The 23,243-nt window shown below is 41.8% G+C and overlaps 1 protein-coding gene across 1 annotated transcript in view; it reads left to right on the top strand.

The window, feature by feature from the left end:
* The first annotated feature begins 2,627 nt into the window (after positions 1-2,627).
* SYNJ2 (synaptojanin 2) overlaps positions 2,628-23,243 on the top strand; it is a 69,945-nt gene continuing 49,329 nt past the window's right edge. Inside the window, exons 1-2 of the mRNA XM_018078244.1 lie at positions 2,628-2,748; positions 13,319-13,405. Of these exons, the coding sequence (XP_017933733.1) occupies positions 2,628-2,748; positions 13,319-13,405 (208 nt within the window). The remainder of the gene's footprint in view (positions 2,749-13,318; positions 13,406-23,243) is intronic.

Raw genomic sequence — 23,243 nt, forward strand, 5'->3', positions numbered from 1 at the left:
TTCAGTGCTTTCTCAGGCTTATGTGTCTAAGGTAACTGATCCATGACACAAAGTCTAATTAACTGACTTACTGCTTCTTCAGTAATCATGACATCACACTGTTAAAAATGCATCTTTCTATGCTGTGGATGTTTTGCAACCAGAACACACTGGAGAGATCAGCTCATAACAGATTAGAGAGGACACAGTCACAGAGCCAGCTGTGGATGCAGTGCTTTGTCACACCCATCACTTAGGCTTCCAGCTTTCCACCTTCATCTGAGTTTTCCTCTCACACCCTCATCTCCTCGTAATTGAGGTGCTGAAAAATACTATCCCAGGTGCAACAGTCCTTTCTCTAGTATTTTACCCAAGAAATCTGACAGTAAGTTTTTTATTAGCCATCCTAAATTGTGTGTTCTTGGAATTTGCAGTGAAAGGCACTGATGACAAAAATTACTTACGAGTTACAAACACAGGCAATAGAGAGTGACACACTAGTGTCCTTTAAGTGAAAGTTTACTCTCATGATGGAGTTTAAAGGGCAAAATGAAGAATTATTCCTCAGAGGCAAAGACACAAACTCAAAAAAAAAAAAGTGTGTTTTCTCTTGCTGTTATTTTTAAATATGTAAGTATATAATGCAGGGGCAACTTCTTTAAAATAATGTGATATAACTGTCTTAGGCAGCTCTGATTAAGTGATACTTCAAATATATCATCTCAAGTGAGCACTTTTCTCTAGGGAAGAAGGTCACAGTGAAAGATGTTAAAGACATAAACTGATTCTTGGTCTGCCATTCACAAAGGAGAGCTGTAAGAAAGGCATACCTTTGCTGTTTAAAATAGAACATGGTTAATTTACATTTTTATATCCTCTAAACCCCCCAGACTTTGAACTACGTGCTGTCTCAATTTTTCATCCTGGTCACTTAGTTTCTACAGTTTCTGGATCCTTTACTTTACTTTACCCAACACTTTTAATCTCACCCAACGTACTGTAGTCAAAGTTTAGGATCGTGTGGGGAAAAAAGGCCTACACAAATACCAATCCCACTTTTCCTATCAGATCCTTTCAAAATGCTGTTTTAAGGAGGCACCATAAACTAAAATTATTCTCGTTTCCAAATTACTACTGGTTAGAAAATAAATAAACCAGAGGTCTGTGACAGGAAGATAGTACTTGCTTTTCAGTTTGTTTCCATCAAGTTCAAAGGGAGCAGGGACTGTTACATTCCACCTGGCAGAGCACAACTGTGACCGATGTTTTCAAGGCAAATGTGAGACAACAGTAACAGTTGGTAGTTTGTGTGGTTTTGAATTTCGCGGTTTTCTCTACATATAAAGTATAATTAATAATGTCTATAAAATTAGAATTCTGCTTGGTTTACCCGTGTATGCATACGACTACATTATCTGCTAGAAATTAAAGCGAGTTTTCTCTCTTCTGAACACATTTGTGTACCTGTATCTACCTCCTCGATCCATTCCTTATGGCTAAATCTGGAAAAAAAGTAGCACTCATTCTGCAGACTCAACAGGGAGTTGTGATGGGAATCCTGTAATACGGGGGGGCGGAGGGGGGAGGGCGGAGGGAGGGGAGGACAGCGCTCTCTTATATGAAGAAACACCTCTTTCGAATTACTAGCGAACCTAAAATGTGCACTGTGCCTTTTAACCGAGACTCTTTACACACAGCCCGTGGGACAGGGCATAGTCAACTCCCCCCAACAGGAGCTCCCTGCCGGCTCTGTCGGGGAGCGACGCGGAGCCCGGGCGGCCGCTCCCCGCAGGAAGCGGGAAGCGGGAAAGAGCGCGGCCTCTCCCCGGGCAGAGCCAGCAGAGCAGCCTACGCACTGCCACGCCAGCGGCGGGAGCAACCGCCGGCTATCCAGGCACTGCTGGCCCGCCCCCGCGTGCCAAAGGGACTCGACGGTGACCTTCGCCCGTCAGCCGCCGCGGCCGCCCCCGGACGCGCCCCCGCGGGGGTGGGGAGCGGCGCCGCCGGGCCGAGCCGGCCGGGCCGGGAATAGCCGGGCCCGGCACCCTCACAGAACCCGCCCGGTTTTCGGCAGTTGCCCGTGGCGGCCGCCCTCCTCCCCCCTCTCCCCCTCCTCCCTTCCCAATCGCGGCAGGGCGGGCGGCAAGCGCCCCGCCGGCGGCTGGTACCTGTCCCGGAGGAGGAGCCGCAGCCGCGGAGCCGGAGGGACAAAGTTAACTCTGGAAAGTTTACCGCGGGTGGGAAGGGATAAAGCAAAGGGCAAAGGGGAAAGTTGCTCCCGACCCCCTGACCGCATACGGGGGCTCTCCGAGGAGGAGGTGGAGGGAGAGAGAGAGGGAGAGGAGGAGGAGGCAAGCAGCGGAGCCGTGGGGGACACGGGAGGACTGCAGCGCAACGCTCCGCTCCCTTCACCGCTGGGCGTCCCCGCACTGGAAGCGCTCGGAGGCTTCCTGAGGTGATCGGGAGCGGGGCACGGCCGTCCCCCTTTGCCGCCTCCCTGGAGAAGCGGCGGGCAGGACCCGGGTCCGGAGTTGCTCCTGGGGCTGCCGCGCGGCCCCGGAGCGCCGCGCCCTCGAGGGGACGGAGGCTCCTCCGCCACCCCCTCCGCCCGCACCGCTGCGCCTTCCTCCCCGCGGCCGGCGGCTCTCATGGCTCTGAGCAAAGGGTTGCGGCTGCTCTGGAAGCAGGAGCCGGGGCCGAGCGCCCTGCTGGAGGCGCGCTCCCGCCAGGACTGCCTGTTGCTGGAGGCCGGCACGGTGGCGGCGCTCAGTAAGTGCGTGGGGGGGCTGCGGGTGCCGGGGAGGTGCCGTGTCGGTGGGTGCGCGCCCGGTGCCTGCGAAGGGGCGCCGAGGTGCGGTGGCAGCGGCTGATTCCCTGGAGGTTCGGAGCGCTTTCCCCCGTGGCATGGAGAGAGGAAGGGGAGAGCGCAGCCTCGGGCCCGGTGGGACGCTGGCTGAGGAAAGCTCCTCGCTTTACACCCCGACCTCCAGCACGGCCCCCCAGGCCTGGCCACGTGCTGTCGCGTTTGGGTGACCCCCCGTGCTCTGCCACGCATGGAGGGTTGACCAGCATCTCCTCCCGATCCACGTCCGACCGGCCCGTTCCCTGCTCCGGATGTCTTTATCCTCCTCACCAGCAGCCGGGGTGGAAGAAGCAGGAGAGGCCACTCGCCCGCCTGGTGGGGTCTTGGCGCAGGGCACCTTTACTGTGCAAGACATCCTCTGTAGCCTTGACAGCAGAGGAGAGTCCAGGTTAAAGGGATGAGGCCCACTGCCTTTTGAAGTTTCCACTCAGCTGCATCGAGTTCTCACCACCAATGTAGACAGCCAGCTCGCAGTAGGGATTGTTTTGGATAACTGACTTGAGATTTGTGCCCCTTAAAAAAAACACAACTGGCTTCTTGCTGTGGTGCCAAACCTGCCCTTGTGATTTTCAAGGTATATGGTTCCTTAAGTGTCTGGCTCTTGCTGGAGGAGTCTCACCTTGTGTTTTGGTACTTGTCACTCGTGAGCATGACACAATGCTAATGTTGCTAGTGTTGAGACAGATAAAAAAATGAGGTGACTGAGTGTAAGATGCAAAAAGCAACACAAGGGAATACATGCTTGTACTGTGTTCTTAAATTGTTTTCCGTGTAATACTAACTTGTGCCTGCAATCATGTTGCTGTTTGCAGTGTTGTAGTAAGAACTGCATGTACGTTGTGGTTTGTACAATGTCCGTCACAACATCAGCTCAGGGTCCACTGAGCTGAATCTTCCACGATGTACAGTGGCAGGACATCCAGACTAAGATGCTTAATACCACATCAGGTATTGGGGGCTTCATGAATGAAGAAAGCCAGAAAGGTCATCAGGTAGCAACTGATTTTCATGAGAATATTTCTGATAATGGAAAAATTTTGACCTGTCATGAAAAAGATGTTATTGCCACACTGTGAGGTTTTGTTGTTGTTTTTGTTACTTTATTTTATTGGAGTTTCTTGTTAAATTCTTTGGTAATAATGGGCATGAATGTGTTACATTTTTATAGGTTTTTTTTTTTGTGTCAGTTTTCAATGAACTGACAGTGAAAAGTCTCAGTACTGAGCAGCACTTTACTCACTTTCCCTGATTCTAGAATCTGTTGACATTGGAATTCTATATTGATATCAGTGGCTTTTGGTTTGTATTTCATTATTCTGATACAAATCTAAAGCAGCTCCACTTCCTAAAGCCAGTGTGCACGAATAAAATGGAGAGACCGATATTCATCTAGCTGGCCCTGAGCCATTTGTATGACCAGTGGAATGATTTGCAATCTCACTAATTAAAGGAATCATCAACCTAAAGTAGATTTTTCTCCCCCAGTGTTGCCATCCCCCATTTGAATTGCTATAATTAAAATGATTTAGTGGCTGGAAAGCTGCCCAGCGGAAAAGGACCTGTGGGTGCTGGTCAACATCCAGCTGAGCGTGAGCCAGCAGTGCCCAGGTGGTCAAGAAGGCCAGTGGCATCCTGGACTGTATAGTGTGGCCAGCAGGCCCAGGGAAGTGGTTTTTCCTGTTTACTCTGAGGGCTACGTTTTGAATCCTGTGTTCAGTTTTGTGTCCCTTACTACAAAAAAGCCATTGAGATGCTGCAGCATGTCCAGAGAAGCTGGCAAAGGGTCTGGGGCACAAGCCCTATGAGGAGTGCTGGGGCAGCTGAGGTTGCTTAGCCTGGAGAAGAGGAGGCTCAGGGGAGACCTTATTGCTCTCTATAACTGCCTGGGGGGAGACTGTAGCCAGGTGGGAGTCAGTCTCTTCTCGCAGGTGAGAAGTGATAGAACAAGAGGAAATGACCTCAAGTTGCACCAGGGTAGGTTTAAATTGGATATTAGGAAAAAATTCTTCATGGAAACAGCGGTCAGGCATATTGTAACAGGCTGCACAGGTGGAATCACAATCCCTGAAAGTGATCCAGTTGATGTGGATGTGGAATTTGGGACACATGGTTTAATGATGAACACGATGGTACTAGGTTAATAGTTGGACTCAATGATCTTAGAGATCTTTTCTAATCTGAATGATTTTGTGATTCTATGAATAGAGAATTTATATAGTCTTTCTTAAAATGTGTGTTAGAAAAATTTTGAAGTAGTGATTTGTGTAGTGATAGTGCCTAGTGTAAAAGACTGGTTTGCCATGCCTTTTGGAAGTCCAATATCACCTCTTGAGATAACTGTGATCATGCATGCATTGGCATTCAGCCTGCTCCATGTTAATAACTTCATAATTTTGTTTCATTTGATTTCTCTATTCCTACCTGGGTTGGTTCCTGTATGGTAAGAAAAGCGAGTTTATCCAGTGAAGCTTGTTCAGTTCGTTTCTTCTGTTTATGCAGCAGAGTATAAGAAAAGGAGGGAAAACCAGTAGTAGATATTGTGATGGTAAATTTAGAAGAATTGTGAAGAGGAAGCTCAACAGCAGGGTGGTAATAGAAACAACATTAATTCTGTTTTGTTTGACTTGCCTTTAGATTGTTATTAACCATAGAACACTACAGTAGAAGGGTAACATAAACTTTGCATATGTGTGGTTTCAGACATACTCGTCCAAGGATTGTGTTAGGTTTGACTTCTCTGTCTAATTTTCTGTTTCTAAAATAAAGTTTTTAAAAAATTGCATATCTGTTGTGAGGAGGAATTGTGCAACTATGCCTTGTGCGAACCTCCACACTAAATAAAAGCAGATACGTATACCTGGAGCACTTAGGTTGTACAATAGTTTATGCAGTTTTTCAATAGCAGCCTCATGTCAATAGAATTGTAGAGAAGAATAATGACAGATGGACAGTGAAGGCCTGAGAACAATTTTTAGTCATTGTTCATTTTTTTTTTTTTCCATAATTACTAAGTATCTCTGCCCTTGAACAGGCACGACATCTACACTTTTTCAAAGTTTAATTGCTTCTATAATAATTTTGTACTAGAAGAAATAAATGTGGAGTTTAACCTAGTTCAAGTGGCAGAAGGGAGTGAGAACTGTCCTAGAAGAAGTGGTGTTCCAAAAAAATGAAATCTGAAAAAACCACACACTTGTATAAACACAGTGTCTATACAGGCCATAAACCTCTGGCAAACTCATAATGAAAATAAACACTTTCAAATATGTAAACTAACAATTTGATGATGTCTTGTGAATAGATGATTTTTTCTTCTCTCAATATGTTGTAAAGATTATGATGACAGTTCTAGTTGTAAATTGGTTATTTTTCAGAATTTCCTTACTGCATATGGAGATTTAATAGTTGAAAAATATTTGCACCTTTATATCAGTAGTGATAAAGTATTATGGAGATCTCTAGTTGTCTTTGATGTCAGCAATTTATAAAATGAGAACATTTGGCCTGTAATGGCAACCTAACCTAAGAAACTTTTGGAAAAATCACGGAATCAAAAATCACTGCAGAAAACCTAGTTACATATCCCTGAATCCATTAACTTAATCTGCATAGTGATGTATATCAGCAGTACAGTTTTCTGTTCTATCATAAGTTGTGTTTTTGAAGGTGAGAGTTTTTCTTCTTCCTCTCATGATGTCACTGTAGGGTGGAGGGTAAAACTCACTGGTTTGAGTTTAATGGCACATTTTCCAAGAGGCTTTTTTTTTTTGCCACTGTCCATCCTCAAGCTTCGGTCACCTCCAGAAGGATGGGTGACAGCTTGAAACAATTCTTCCAGGAATTCTCTGAACTAGAACATCAATAGATTCTGTGGAAGAAACCTAGAGTCACAAGGGATGAAGAAAAATTGGCATTGATTTAGAAGTTTTTGTTTAATACAACAGGGAGTATAAATACAGATACTGTTTCTGCTTGAAACACGTTACAATTTCAATGGTTTACAGATGAAGTGCACAAGGTAGTTCTGGACTGCTGTCAAGGCAGTTGCTAAACTAGACTAAGGCTATAGTGCTGAAAATATGGTTATTTAACCTTATTATAACAGGTAATTTCAGTGAAAGGCTGTCAACAGAAGTGTTCTGCTATTGAAATTCAGCGTAATAATGTTTTTTCAAGGGCAGAGCCAAAGGGTGCACAGATTTTCTTTCTTTTCCACAAGCTCTTTGATTCTGCAACTGTTTTTGTAAAGGATGTTACAATACCTGTTATGGTGGATCTTAAATGACCGCGGTATTTTGAAAGTACGGAACTTCAAAGCTGATACAGTGCGTGTTTTTGCAAATAAGGCTGAAGTTTTTCTTCCAGTCTTTCACCCACACATCTGGGAAGTCGACCTTTAATAGAGAGAAACTTTATGCAGAGTTAAGGTGTGTGTATGCTCTGAGGAGCAGCTCTGTGCCTGCTCTGCAGCTTCGCTTGCAGGTGTGTTTCTGTGTGGTTCCCTGATGTGGCTGACTGAAATCAGGGTACAGTCTTGCAAAACCATATTTACCCTTCTATCTTTTTCTACAGAGTGCAGTTTTTGTGTCATATGTACATTCACTGTTTACAGTTAGGTTTAGTTTTGTATTATGGGGACAACTATGCCACTGAGTGGGGTATGAATATCAAACACCAATACCCGTGTAAGAATACTGTGAATGTATTTCTAAGTACTACACACTATCCAAAACAATGAGCCTACAGCGTGACTCACTTCTACTCCTATGTCAGAATATTCATAAAGCTGGTTCAAATTTTTACAAAGTTTTCTGTGATTTGGTAGTGTTCAGACTTTTCCATTTGTGGATCCCTGGAGAACTTGTAGGGAGTAATCTACATAGCAGAAACCTTGCCTTCCTTAGTTTTGCTGGCAGTGGGCACTTGGAAACTGTGGTTTCTCTGGCTGAAATTCACTGCAATAGATTATAGAGAAAAGTGTGTTACAGTTCTTTCACTACTGTCAAAATGCAAATCGGGTACAGAGAAGAGGGAAGAGGTATTGGTGTAAAAGTAGAGTGTAGATTACAAGACTTGTTTTCTATGGAAACTGGTAGTGGTTGTGAGGGATAAATGTTGTGGGTATGTCTGTAGTGACTGCAAGTTTCTGTGTAAATATGTGTAATATATGTCAGGAACGACATAAATATAATGGCCAAGCTTCAGACAAGTAACTTAGGGACTTCTCTTTTATTTTTATTTTCTTGACTGCCTGCAGTCCACTGAGCTGGCTCGTAGAAACCTGGTGGTTTTATGAATCCATTCTTCCTTGGTTGTGAATTAATATATTTATATATGCACATGCAAGTATGAAAACATAATCGCTTACTAGAAGCAGAATGTTCTCAATCATATATATAAAGCCAGTAAACATTCCAAAATGCCACTTTGCTGTTTTGTTTGTTCTTTTCAACCAGAAATACCTCTTACCTGAAAATTGGTAAATACATTGCTTAGTGTTTGAAATATTTGGACTCTCTAAAATGTGACTGACCACAGACTTCTTCCCAGCTCTGTACTGCTTTACCTATATGATATTTCAGAATACAGGCTGACTTGCATAGTGCCTGTGTAGCTTGCATTGAATGTGAATAGGAAGATTTTAGTGATGAAAGATATTGAAAATACAACTTTAAATCTGTCTGCAGATGACAGAAAACACAATTTGGAGGCAAATAACTTGTCTAAACTCATATAATACAAGACACTGGACTTATTTCTTGGTAAGATGGTTATGGTAGTGTATATATGGGGGGGTTGGCATGAAATTTCTGTTTGATTGTAGATTTCCCTTGTTTCTGGGGAAAATTCACATCTTTTTCCCCAAAATGCTAAATGACGGAAATAGAGCCCCCCATCACATCAAACCGATGTTAGAAATATGCTTTGGATAATATATGTATAGCAGCACCGACAGCTAAGCAGGTGTCTATTTCAAGAATCCGGCTTAAGAATCACAGGAGAGATACAGAATCCATAACCCAGTCCCAGACTCTTTTTCAAGAGCTCTTTCTTCATTTTTGTGTTTAAGTTGTAGGTAGTAGTGTGTCTGCCCCTGGTGTTGGACTTGGCACTATAGTACCTTTCTGCTCTCTTCCTCTGATCACTGACCTTTCTGGGCTCCATATGTGTGAGAGCTGTGCTGATTCCTGCTGAAATCTGGGTGATCAGCCCTAAGGAGGACTTGAATAAAGGAAACTGCGTGTGTTTGACCAGTTCCTGCTGGCTAAATTGAATTTGCAGGTTTTACAAGCAGGAAGTTGCACTTGGATAAACCATATGGTGTATGTAGTTGTATGTCCTCTCATGGTGTGGGGTTTTTTTTTGCTCTGAAATATTTAATGCGTGGAAAAATTCACTTTTAATTGAGTTTATTGCAGCTTAGTCTCATTGAATTATTGTGTGCCTCATGATTTGTAAGGGTTAAAATGTTGATCTGATGTACCAATCTTACATATAATTTATATCAGGAGCTTATTCGTAATTAAGAAAATGCTTAAGGAATGCAGACCATGTGCAGATCCATAAAGCTGTTATGAACACAGTACGACTGTGGTAATTATTGCAGAAGGGTCGATACTCAATTATGTGCTTAGTGGAAGGAAATACTACTAAAAAAGTATTAATGGGAAGCTTTAGTGGAGTTTGGTGATTACTATGCGTACTGTTAAGTTACCTGAGTTATTATTAACTAGTAAACAAATGCACTACATTATTTCAAACTCAGCTTGTTCTGTAAGTAGAAAACTTTTTTGTTTCATCACCTTGTGTAGCTGTATTGTGCATTAACTATGTATGTATGTTGGTATCTCAAGTTGGCTGGCTTGAAAGAGGAAGGATTTTACATGTGAGCAGAGTATATTTAAACATGGAATCCTCATCTTAGGTTTTCAAGCAGACCACTCTCACTGTCTCTGCATTTTAGAGATTTATGAAAGCTGTTACAAAATAAACTCCATGACTTTGGAACATTTAACAGAGAAACATGGAAATAATTTTCATGTTACCGCAGAATGACAGAATTGTTAGGGTTGGGAGGGACCCCTGGAGATTATCCAGTCCAACCCCCTTGCCAAGGCAGGTCCCCTAGAGCAGGTGACACAGGAATGTTCCAGGTGGATTTTGAATGTCTTCAGAGAGGAAGACTCCATGACCTCCCTGGCCAGCCTCTTCCAGTGCTCTACTCTCAATGGAAAGAAGTTCTTTCTTGTGTTGAAGTGGAACTTCTTGTGTTTTAGTTTATGACTGTTGCTCCTCATCCTGTTGCAGGGCACCACTGAGGAGAGTCTGGCACCATCCTCTTGGCACCTGCCTTTGAGATATTTATATGCATTAATGAGATGCACCGAAAAGTGCTATGTCTTTAAGCACATATAGCTGCCAAATGGTGGTAAAACTGTATTTTCTATATTGTTGAAACTTATCAGATATCGGTATATATTTTCCCTGTTCATCACAATCCTTTAGAGTTTCATAGTAATTTTTCCATTTAACTCTGTTCATCCAACAAAGGCAGTAGCACATCAGTTAGTTTAGTTTATTGTGTAGTCACTCCCTTTCTGATTCTGGCTCTTGTGTCCTAGCACTGTTTGCAAATGCTGTAGGAGATGTTTCAGACCAGGTCTTGATGACAGTTATTTGTGATTTCAATAAGATTTTGGGATTTATAAGTATTTCTTTTTAACAGTGAGATATGAACCTATCTCAAGACCTCTGCAATAATGTCACCCTTTAGTCATCCTTTCTATAAATTGCTTTTTATAATGGCTGTTGGGAATTCCTCCTCCTTCTCCTTCTGCCCCTCCAAAATAATGAAAAAATTGGCTGGGGTGTGTCAGAATCCGGTTAGGACCTCACAGTGCTGGAGGGGTGATGCCTGTATCCTTGCTTGCACACCTGCAGGGCATGGAGCAAGATGGTGCCATGGAGAATGGAGGCTGTGAGGCATGAAGGAGTCATCCCCCCAGTCGTGAGGGCTTGTGGAGGAGGTGCAGCATGCTGGAGCTGCTGCCTGACCTCTGCTGCCTGAGGACCCTGCTCTCACCCATACAAAATGACGATGGTCATGGTGCATCTCAGGATTTTGTGCAACACCGAGGAGTGTAATGGGACAGGAGACTTGAAATTCCAGCAGTATCTTTAACTAAGGGAATTTACACACACACACATGCACACACACAAATAAATTTGATCCATATGCACTAAAACATTCTGACCTCTCCATTTGCATGACCCATGGACGTAGCTGTGTCTATTTGGCATGTTCCTTTCCTCTTGAACTAACCACAGGTGAGGTCTTGGTGCATGCCATGTCTTTAGAGAGTGCGTGGAGGTGTCAAGGAAAGATCACTTGGTTGCTTTTTTGGTTTCTGAATTTAAATTGCTTCAGGGAGCAAAATGAACCCTAGAATAAATAACAGAATTTACCATGTGGTAGAAGTTACTAGCAAGTTGTTAGTCAGCCAGAAAGAGTGGCAATGCAGCCCAGAGTCCTCCTGGAGCTCTGTACTGGGAGCCTGCTCCTTCTTTCCAAGCAGCTGTGCCGGTGCCGATGCCCCGACCGATGCTACTGTGCAGGCATTGCTCTGACAACTGGCCTGCCCAGAACAGCGGCATATTTCTGTACCAGTACTGGCAAAACACAGCTATTTGTCTGCGTGTTTGGAGAAGTCCTGTGCCAGGAGATGATGTGTGTGTGATGCCACTGGCTTGACCTGGGAAACTTTAGTGGCTTCCATACATGGCAGTGTCAGGTGCTTCTTGACAGTAGTGGCATGAGTTGTGTCTTGCTTATTTCCATGCTGAAATAAATTCCATTCTTTTGGATCATGACCTTACCAGACACTTTTAACAGCCAACTTTCTAACTTGTAGTTCTATTTTGAAGAGTATCACTGTACTTTTTTTTTAATATGTAAAGAAGTCTTGACAGGGAATCTTTTTTTCAAAAAAGGAAATGTTATAGTCTATCTAAACTGGTTTTGTGAAGCTTTTTTTTTTTGAAGTGCCTGAGAATTGAGCTTGCATAGTCTCAGCTCTTAAGATGTGCTAATACTAAATATTTAAATTGTTACTGTCCATAGATTTAGGTTACTTGATAAAAATCACTTTATCCTCTGTCTGTTGCTTATGTTTTGTTTTCCTGGTGTGTGGTATCAGCATTTTACAAGTTACTCCTGATTTACTCAGGGTTCTAAGAAAGCAGAATAGGTAAGTTGTGAAAGTATGGTAGTAAAAACAAAATTAAGAAAAAATTAACCACTCTTCCTTATTTGTCATCAGTGCAAAAATTGAGACAAACGTTCTAATTTCCTTTAGGGATTGCCCCTGCTAAGGAATTCTGTGAGAGGAATTGTCCTTTCTTTCACTTCAAAATGTAAGCAATATGTGGGATATTTATTTGTTTTCCATGCTTCTCACTGAGCTCCTTGCCTCTTGAGATTTATAAAGAGAAGTCTCTTCTGTTCTAGCATCCATTGCAAGCAGTTCAGTTTATACTTTTTATACCCAGAGGTTTCAGGGTTTTTTAAATGCTGAAGTTTATTAGGAACATAAGATTGCAAATTATTACAAAATCTCTCAAATTACCATGTTGCTGTTTATCTGTAGTTCAAGAAGTAAAAGTATATTTGAGGGTTACAGGCTTTTTTCCTCATTTGGGAAGCTAACCTTTCTCCTCATTGGGAAATATATACAAAATGCAGACTTACTCATTCAGAAAGTGTGCTGGTTTTACATTAAAGTAGCCAGTGACAAGTTTGATCTGTGTTCTGGCTTAATATCTAGATGTTCATTGTATGCCTGTTGAAGTCACTTGTTGCAGAAATATGCAAATATAACATCAGTATCTCACCTTTTATTGATTTAATTAGGTGATTCTTACTTCACTAAAATATGTTTAATTCCTCTGGAAATCAACATCTGATATTGTGTCTACATCAAATTATGTTATCTTGCATAAAAATTTTCAGTTCTGTCTGAAATTAGACTGAGAATCTGGAAACATAAACCCTCTCTTTTTGTACGTCAAGAAAAGGTAGTATATTTTAGCTTATGGCCAGACAAATTGGTTTTTTTGTTCTTATTTTAGAACAGTGTAAAGTTTACATGTGCCCGTATATTTCTTTATTTATTCTGGAACTGATGTGACATTTGTACCATAGAATAAGAATCAAACATGTTGCTTGAAAATTTAGTGAGTGTTCTTCTTTCTTCTAGGCTGGTGTGTGGAGAGGCTGTGCATTTGTGTCCCTTCACTTTTTAATCTCTGTCTTTTTAAAGCATTTTACCCTTAGCTTTGTACTGAGCAAAATCAACTGTGGGAAGCATTGGTGTAGGCAATAGCAATGTGAACATTTTATAAAGATTGGGTAACTAAATTTTTTGCCTTTCTTTTTGTTTCTCAGCTGTTTTGTTTCTCTTCTGTTTTGTTGCTCAGCTCCAGAAGAAAAGGATGCAATTAAAGGACAATATGAAAAACTCATAGATGCATATGGCTGCTTAGGAGAGCTTCAGCTTAAATGTGGTAAGTGGCCATCTGTATGAATGAGATTATAAAATGCCCAGACTATGATAAATGACAAGTGGCTAAAGTTGCCCAATTCCTTAAATTGTGAAAGCTAATTGCACCTTGTCATGTACAGTCTGGAAAAGATTGTTTCTTTTTCTGTTCTGTGCCTAAAGGATATCACTTAATGATAGTCTAAGAGTTTGGTATTGTTTCTTAATTTGTTTTGTCTAACATTCTTAGCTGCCTGAAGATAATTGCCATTCTTTTTTCCCTGCCACGTCTTCCAAGGCAAGCTATGATTTCTTACTTTTTCTCTTCTTTAGGGATCATGTTTAGACACTGATTATCGGGTCGTCTGAGACTACAGTACTACAGATTGCCAGTTCTTGCTATAATGCCCAGTTGCCTTTAATTGGGTGATTCACATGGATAAAGATTTGCAGAAGCATGTCTTTAGCTTCCATTAGTATAGTGAGGAATATTTATTGTCATTGCTGTAAATCTCTGTACAGTTTGGGAATCTTGATTTAGCAAAGGACTTGCTATTACACTGCCTACAGGAATGTTAATGGAAATAACAGGTTTGAAGAACAGAACTACAGTGATGGATTTGAAGGTAATAATACCTTACACAGTACTTAAAAACCACTGATGAATTAGATGCATGAATAAAAGAAGTACCATATGTGTCGTTCCCAAGGTCTTCTTTAATTTTCACTTGGAGGAATGACAAGACTTTTCCATATAACCTGATGCTTGGTCAAGGAATTTACCAAAGGCAGTGGTGGTGTGAGCACTGGTGTATTTAGGCCAATAATAGGTGTGGTTTTTTATAGCCTGCTTGCCATTTTGCAGCCTGAGAAGTATGACTTGAGATTGATCTGAAAAGGCAGGCAGCTGCAATCTGATGGATTTGTGTGTCATAATTTAAATTATGTAGGCCCATCTAGTCTTTTAATGTGGATTTGTACTTTTTGTTTGTTTTGTTTCTTGTGGAGTTAATTAGGCATTTCTCTGGAGATTTATATCAATTTGTTAATGTAATTATAAATAGAAGGCTTGTGGTTAATTTTTCTTGGCACTTGGATCTGCTTTTCTTCAAAGAACTATAATGAAACTTGTTGTAGTAATAAAGGAATGTACCTATTGAATTCAAACTCTTCAAGCTACAGATAAGGGTGGTTTCTTGTACATGATGGGAACTAAGTATATCCAGGTATATTAATAGGTGAATGATTTCAAATATGGTGTGAAATATTCTCACCTTAACTTTTTCTCATGTCTTATTTCTTCTTGAACAACATCTGCTTAACTTCAGTACCCTTTAAGTTTTTTTTCTCTGAGCATTGTCACTGCACCTCTGTCTTGCTCTAAATTACAAGTTCTGGTACAGGACTTCCTTTGGAAGATATTGTTAAAATTTTATCAGTAATCTGATAAAAAAGTTAACTACTAGAGGCAAACTTCTAATTATGATAGTGTGAAAAGTTGAAGGGTCATGCTGCAATCATAAGCAAAGGTAAGCAAATGTTTTCTGCTGCTGAACATGTTAAAAAAAGCAAAGATGATTGCTTGTCTGCTATCTCACCATTCAAGAGGTAGCCCAGGTTTTTGTCACGGTCTTATTTAGGTCTCCATCTTACAAGAAGTGACTTCCATTCCTTTAGCTATTGCTTACATAAGAGAGCAATAACTATCTATAACACTGCTGATGCCTTTGAGAAAGCACGCAGGATCACTCTCGAGGAGAAAAGACAACGCAGAAAGAATCATGTCTTGCAGAATATACCACCTAAGGAGTCTTTCTGCTGTGCCTTTTGCAACCGGATGTGCCTATCTCACATTGGCCTTTTTAGCCACCAGCGTGCTTGTAACAAACGTGGGTAGAGCCCTTCCCAAATCTTCGTTTGCGAAGCCCAGCCATGATGATGACATAAGAAAGTAACACTACAAAGGAATTGTACTGGGTTTGTGAGGCAAGGTTTTGATAGTAGGAGGGGCTACAGGGGTGGCTTCTGTGAGGAGCTGCCGGAAGCTTCCCCCATGTCCCCTGAAGCCAATACCAGCAGGCTCCAAATACTGGTGAAAGCCAAGCACATCAGCAATGGTGGTGGCTTCTCTGGGCTAACTTGTTTAAGAAGAGGGAGAAAAAAAACTGCACAACTGGAGCTGAAAAAGAGCAGAGTGAGAGTTATGTGAGAGAAACAACTCTGCAGACACCAAGCTCAGTGAGGAAGGAGGAGGAGGAGGTGTGTCAGGTGCTGGAGCAGAGATTCCCCTGCAGCCTGTGGTGCTGCCCATGGTGAGGCAGGCTGTCCCCCTGTAGCCCATGGAGGTCCACGGTAGAACAGAGATCCAGCTGCAGCCTATGGAGGACCCCACACGGGAACGGGAGGATGCCCAAAGGTGGCTGTGACCCTGAGGGAAGCCCATGCTGGAGCAGGCTCCTGGCAGGATCTGTGGCCCTGTGGAGAGAGGAGCCCACACTGGAGCAGGTTTGCTGGCAGGACTTTTTGCCCTATGGGGGTCTCAGTCTGGAGCAGTCTGTTCCTGAAGGACTGCATCCTATGGAAGGGACCTACACTGGAGCAGTTACTGATAAACTGCAGCCCATGGAAAGGACTCATATTGGAGAAGTTTGTGGAGGACTGTCTCCCATAGAGGGACCCCATGCTGGAACATGGTAAGAGTGTGAGGAGTCCTCCCTCTGAGGAGAAAGAAGCAGCAATGACAATGTGTGATGAACTGACTGCAGCCCGTATTCCCCATCCCCCTGTGCTGCTGTGGGGAAGGAGGGAGAGAAAATGGGGAGTACAGTTAAACCTGGGAGGAAGGAAGAGGTGGACGACGGTGTTTTTAGGATTTGGTTTTATTTCTCATTATTCTACTCTGATTTGATTAGTGATAAATTAAACTAATTTCCCCAAGTCGAGTCTGTTCTGCCCATAACTCTCCCTGTCCTTATCTTGACCCACAAGCCTTTTGTTACTTTTTCTCTCCCCTGCCCAGCTGAGGAGGGGAGTGACAGAGCAGCTTTGGCGGGCACCTGGTGTCCAGCCAGGGTCAACCCACCATGGGAATGCAATGTAACTTTTTTTCTTTATATAGTGTATTATAGCTGCTTCAAACAAGGCATAATTGGCCAGCTCTTCAATGAGCATCAGTGATCATACAGACTTTGTTCGGGAGTATCAGTATTTTTTTCTTACTACGGGAAACTTGCAGACCGTAAGTACTAAATTAACTGAAAATATTTGTGAAAATGCATTCCACTGGGATATTAAGAGTATCTTTGTAGAGCGGAAGGGGAGACTCTTTGCCAAGAAATGAAAGATGTGTCTGAAAACTTTAATTAATCTGTAAATATCTCTACTTAGGAATCCAAATAAATCACATTGTATGCCTGCCAAAGTAGACCGTGCTTTTCACAAGAAAGTAGATGAAATATGTGAAACTGACTCACAAAGTTAATGTTTCCCACCAGTAATAACATTCACTTCTATGTACTTATGTCTGTTAACATGACTCACTAAGTTCTTCTGCTTTCTTTTGTGAGATGGATGGCAGTAGGATGAATTGTACAGTGTTTCTGAGCTGTATCTTAGCCAAGTTTTTGCTGCCAAAAAGGATCTAGCAGTGACAAATACATCTTAAGCAAAGTGTTAAAAGAGCTGGCTTTGCAGTATTGGGTTTAGGCTGTAATGTCAGGAAGAGATGCATATGTAAGGTGGTATTTTAACACCATCACCGCATAGGTTGTTTAGTTTAATACAGCTACTGTATTTGGGGAGGCATTCTGAATTCATTCGTGTATATACTCTCTCTCTTGCATGGATACAATGTGTCGTTGAGAGGAATAAATTTCAAAGGCAAAAAGGACAACTAAGTACCTGTCTTCTATTGCTTTTTCACATTTCCTGAAAATGTAATTGTATTTAGAAGAGGGAGAAGGAGTATCTTTGAGACTAAAATGGTAGTTTGGAAAAATCTTGGGTTTTTTTGTAATTCTGCGATAGATGTCCTCAGAAATTCTTAGCTAGGGGGTTAAAATCTACTGCTCTGCTGTGTTCTGTTGCTATTTTTGAAGACAGACAAGAGCCAAAAATACCTTGCAAATTGTTTTTCAGTGGACCGTAAAGTGAAGTGGAGGTATATATGGAGTGGAGATGGAACAGGCTGAGGGAACATAAGGTGGTGGCATGACTGTGATGGAATAGAGAAAGAGCAAAAATTGGAGCAAATTCATTTCTAAAAGGAAAATGCAGTCTTGAGTGAAATATTTACAGTTAAGAAGGACAAAATAAGAATTGAATATTGCCTCTTTCACCACAGCTCATAATAGGCTACAGGGGAAACAATTGCTTTGAGTCATGTGAAGAGGTTAAATACAGAAAGTGCAGCTTATTACTGTGTGGTGTGACGTTCCAGAAGTCCGTTTCCTGTTCAACTTGGATAAAGGCAATTGGTTTCACAAGACCTTTTGAAAAAATGGATGGAAATTACTGTCTTGTTTCTGTGCCTAATATTCTTCATCCTCTGCCTCTCTTGTGCAACCTAATCAAAGGGTATTCAGCACATATCGCTGTGAGCAAAACATTTCTCAATTTCTTTGAAAGTGTTCTTTACAGGTGGTTATTGTGATTTATAACTATAATGGGGTAAAATAATGATCCTGGTCACAATACATGAACATTTCTACCCATTTATCTGAGGTGAAAGTTTGACCAATAAGCTTTGAAAGAATTTTTTTTTTCTTTAGTACTGTAGGTGGGTCTTACTTTTTCGTGGATGTGTTGCTGTAGAAAGAATGACCAATAAGGAACACTTCATTTCTTGCTCTAAAATTATTTCAGAGATTTCTTTAGAATGTTCCAGATTGCATCGCAAGGACTGATCTTCAGTTGCAATTCTTACCTTCCTAAATCACTTTTACCTATGTGTACAGTTTAGAAAGATTAATATGAATCAGGATTGTACATAAAACTGTTTGTATAAATTAAAGGAAAAAAAAATTGCTTTCCAAGATGGGGGACAGTAAGTAGTCTGCAACTGATGTGGTGGTTGGTACAAAATGAAATGTAAGAGCCAGACCTGGAGCCTTGATCACTTGATAGGAAAAAAATTTCCTTTTCCTTTTTTTTTTATTGTGTTTTATTGACCTTAGTGCTGGTCCCATTCATGATGCACATTGAAGCTCTCAGGTCAATGTAACATGTTTTCTGCTACTGTGTTGCACATGAAATCAAGAGGAAATTAGCATAAATTTTCCACCCAGTGTATTTCCATTAATTACTTTTTTTTTTATAAGAACTGTTGGGCTCCTGTTTCAAGATATAAGATGAGTTTGGCCTGTCCCATGCTCCAGATATGCAGGGAGCTCCTGAGAGCCGGGAGCCTCTGTAGACTGGCTGCAGTGGTAGTACGGGCAGGGCCACCAACTTTAGGGAATTCATTTAGCGTTAATACTCCCTTTGATCTCAAGGATGCATTGCCAGCATTTAAAACTCAACTTTCAGTCTTATTTGAGCTTGCACTTAAGGGATGACTGCTCGTTTCATAACTTTAGCACTTTTCTTTCAACGTTGCTGTTCATGTTCTGAACAGAAGAACCATAAATATCTGGAATACTGTTTAGCTCCTTTTAAAAATTGTAACCCCATAGTATGCTTCCTGATGATGCTGCCAGGCGGGTTGGACTAGCTGATGTTTTTTTCTTGTGATTGGTGTTAATCTGGTACTTCAAATGCTACTTGCATAAAACAATTTTACTGGAAACTTAAAAGGAGAAGTATTTTTAATTTCATTATAGAATTGGAAATGGTAGTGAACTGCAGTTTTAAAAAGTTAAGACTGCAGGGATTAAAGGAATAGTCTTGATTGTTTTAAGAGGAAATACCTTCTGGGTCTAAGGAATATCTGGATGTTTCTGTTTGATCTATTTCATTAAAGTTGTGATATTGTAACAGTTTGTGCAGCAAAAACAATTTAAAAAATCTTCTCTTCCTTGTATGATGGCCTCGCAGATCCACTTACCATAGGAAATTCCATGTTGTTTTCACAGCAGGATTATTTGTTTGTTTGTGGGGTGCAAACCAGGAGTGCAACTTTGTGCATTCTTTTATGAAATTTACTTGGATAATAAAAACTAATATTTTAGGAACTAAAAGAAATTTTCAGTAAGTTATTGTCAGCTAAAAATGTTATTTTCCATGCAATGACCTAACAGTTGCCAAATAATGTAGTATTTGAATTTTTTAGGATAGAGAAGGTTGATTTTAATTATGCTTTTTATAAAAATTACTTGTTCCAGTAGCAGCATACATCCTGATTGAAGCAATTTAAGTAATTTCTACTCTTAAATTTAAGTGCATTTAGGTTGTGGTTGTTACAGCAGTTTTCATGTGCATATCTATTTTCAAGAGGAAAGATTATGGATTGTTGACACTTACATAACAGAAAAGAAACCACAATGATTTTTTGAAGTTTAAATTGAGAAATAAATGGATTTTTTCTTTTTTTTCTTTCTTTTTTTTGCTTTAGTAAGTTCATAATAATCAGACTTTCAGAGATGGGCAAATAACCAGAAACATTTTTCCTATGGCTGGGAATGTTATGTTTCTGCCTTATTACAGAATCAGAATCATAGGATATGCTGAGTTGGAAGGGATCAACAAGGATCATCAAGTCCAACTCCTGGTCCTGCATAGGACCATCTCAAAGAGTCACACCATGTGCCTGAGAGTATCATCCAAACACTTCTTGAACTCTGTCAGGCTTGGTGCTGTGACCACTGCCCTGGAGATCCTGTTCCAGTGCCCAACCACCCTCTGGGTGAAGAAACCTTTTCTAATATCCAACCTAAACCTCCCCTGACACAACTTCAGGCCATTCTCTTGGTTCCTGTCACTGGTCCCCACGGAGAAGAGATCATTGCCTGCCCCTCCTCTTCCCCTCACAAGGAAGTTGTAGACTGCAATGAGGTCTCCCCTCAGTCTCCCCTTCTCCAGGCTGAACAGACCAAGTGACCTCAGCTGCTCCTCATACAGCTTCCCCTCAAGGCCCTTCACCATCTTTGTTGCCCTCCTTTGAATGCTCTCTAACAGCTTAATGTCTTTCTTATATTGTGGTGCCCAAAACTGCACACAATATTCAAGGTGAGGCCGCACCAGTGCAGAGCAGAGCGGGACAATCCCCTCCCTCGCCTGGCTGGTGATACTTTGCCTGATGCCCTCCAGGACATGTTTGGCCCTCCTGGCCACTGCTGACTCATATTCAACTCGTCATCGACCAGGACCCCCAGGTCCCTTTCTGTGGCACTGCTTTTCAGTGTCTCCTTCCCTAGTCTGTACGTACATCCAGGATTGCCCCATCCCAGGTGCAGAATCCGGCACTTTTGCTTGTTGAACTTCATATGGTTGATGATTGCCCAGTCCTCTGATTTGTTGAGGTCTCTCTGCAGGGCCTCCTTGCCTTTGATGGAGTCAACAGCTCCTCCCAGTTTTGTGTCATCTGCAAACTTGCTTAGTATCCCCTTTTGTTTTATTCCTTGGAATAACATTTGCAATATGAAAAAATGCCTAAGTGAAAGCATGAGTGGAGATAGTGCATTTATAGTTTCTATTACAAACTTGTTCAGTGTATTTATCAATATATATAAAAACGTTGGCAGCCTGGGTTCAGAGAAAGGAGTGTGAGAATGAAGGTTTGGGATTGAAAGAATTGATTCCCAGGCATAAACTGATGTTGCTGGTAAAGAAGGGAAGACAGGGAAAGCTTTCTCTGTGTGTAGCTCTATAGCTTAATGTTGAGGAATTTCTTACACCTTAATGGAGACATGATTAAAAGTTGAATAGTGGAGTAGTGTTTTGGTAGCATTAATTCTGCTCTATGAGTTTCTAAAAGGTTGAAATGCTGACAGGAGCTTTACCTTTGCTCAGAACCCCATGGCTACATCTGTGCTGTGAATAAAAAGGGGCAGGACACAGGCCTTGAGCACTGTCAGTGGGATATTGTGATTAGCCTGTGCCAAGAGCAGCATGTGCATCAGGTAAGGATCTTCCTCCTGCAGACAGTGCAATGATAGCCCAGAGCTGATTCCCAAGAGCTCTGTCCAAATACCACCTGGAATGAAAGTGATACTAGAGGATGGGGCTTGGGACTTTTTTCCAAGGTGCAGATTCAGAGAGATTTTTGTGAAGCTGAGGCTGTGATGTTCTTAGGGTTTCTGTATTCTGACTGGTTTTGTAGTATATCCTGAGTGATTTAAGCAATAAGAGAGGTTATTAGAGCTGATCTGAAGACCACCTCAGCTCACAGAGCAGCCTCGGAGGACAAAATGGCAAAGCAAGCTAGCTTTATCATACCTTAAATCTATTTGTTTCTTTTCATCCTTTTTCTCCAGTTTTCTGGGCTGTAAGTGTCAACTGGCCTTGCCAGCCTGTCTCTGTCCAAAGGTATCATGAGAAGTGCGTGACAGCTACTCCGTAATTTGGAGTACTGTAAAGAGACTTATTGTGTGTATATATAGAATTGTAGAATGGCTTGTTTTGGAAGGGACCTTTAAAGACCATCTACTTCCACCCCCCCCCATGGTCAGGGGCACCTTCCACTAGACCAGGTTACTCAAAGCCCCATCCAACCTGGCCTTGAACACTTCCAGTGATGGAGCATCCACAACTTCTCTGGACAACCTGTTCCAGTGTTTTGCCACTCTCATTGTAAAAGACGTTTTCCTTGCATCCAATCTAGACCTGCCCTCTTTCAGTTTTAAAGTGCTGCCCCTTGCCCTTGTAAAAAGTCTCTCTCCATCTTTCTTTATAGGCCCCCCTTTATATATTGAAAGGTTGCAATAAGGTCTTCTCAGAGCCTTTCTCTCCGGGCTGAACAACCCCAACTCTTTCATGTGGGGTTACTGCACAGTGGCAGAAAAGTATTACAGCTTAAAGAAAACAATCTCCTGATGCTTCAGGAACAATTCAGTATTTTCCTAGCTATGATTGCTTTTTGAGCTTATTAGCTAGTGATCTGGGGGAGTAGAGATGTTGGACCTTTGAATGTGCAGATGTGTATTCCATTTGGGGGTTGAGTGGAGGAGGTAGTAAAAAGAGTCTAGAGTCTCTGCTGAGCAATAGCAAGTTTCTAGGTAAGGCAAAACTATACTGTTAATTGGCTTTTCTGTCATGCTTTATTCCTACTCATTGTCTTCTTAAAGGATTACTTTGTTAGATTCAGTTATTTTTCTACCTGTTGCATGCTTCTCAAAGGACAGAACCACAGATAACAAGCTCACTGTTATTAAACTTTTGTTCTCTTTGGCTATTTTAATGTTGACTTTCTCATTTGATCTCTTCTGAACTGTCTAGGAAACTTTAAGTTCGTTGAAGGCATTGAAAGGACTTGTACTCTTTGTCTCAGCATCCCAGCCAGCCAGCTCTCCGAGTCTGTCGCTACTGTTATTCTTGTCCCCGAGGCTAACTGATAGTAAGGCATAGTAGTAGTGTTTCTTTACATTGCTCCCAAATTGTCATGGTTGAAGTTTACTTTGAGTTGATCGGTTTTGCATGGTTTCAACTAAGTCATGGAAGCTTTTTGCTATCCCGAGAGACAGCTAACTCCTCCTAACCCTTTCTGGAGGCTGCAAGACGGTATTTAGTCAGTTATGAACTACATAATGATAGCTGATGTGTCTCCTATTCTTAATTCTTTTTAGTTATGCACCGTCATGTGCAAAGGAGGAATAAACTGTCAGGTTTTATGTATTTCTAGCACTCTGCTGCAGTGTCAAAAGCACAGAAGATGAACTTCTTGAAAGCACTCAAGAAGGAGAACACAGCATGCTCTTGTTACAGAAAGA

The sequence above is a fragment of the Manacus vitellinus genome, unplaced genomic scaffold (genome assembly GCF_001715985.3).
Source record: "Manacus vitellinus isolate BGI_N305 unplaced genomic scaffold, ASM171598v3 scaffold_4_pilon, whole genome shotgun sequence".
Classification (NCBI taxonomy): domain Eukaryota; kingdom Metazoa; phylum Chordata; class Aves; order Passeriformes; family Pipridae; genus Manacus; species Manacus vitellinus.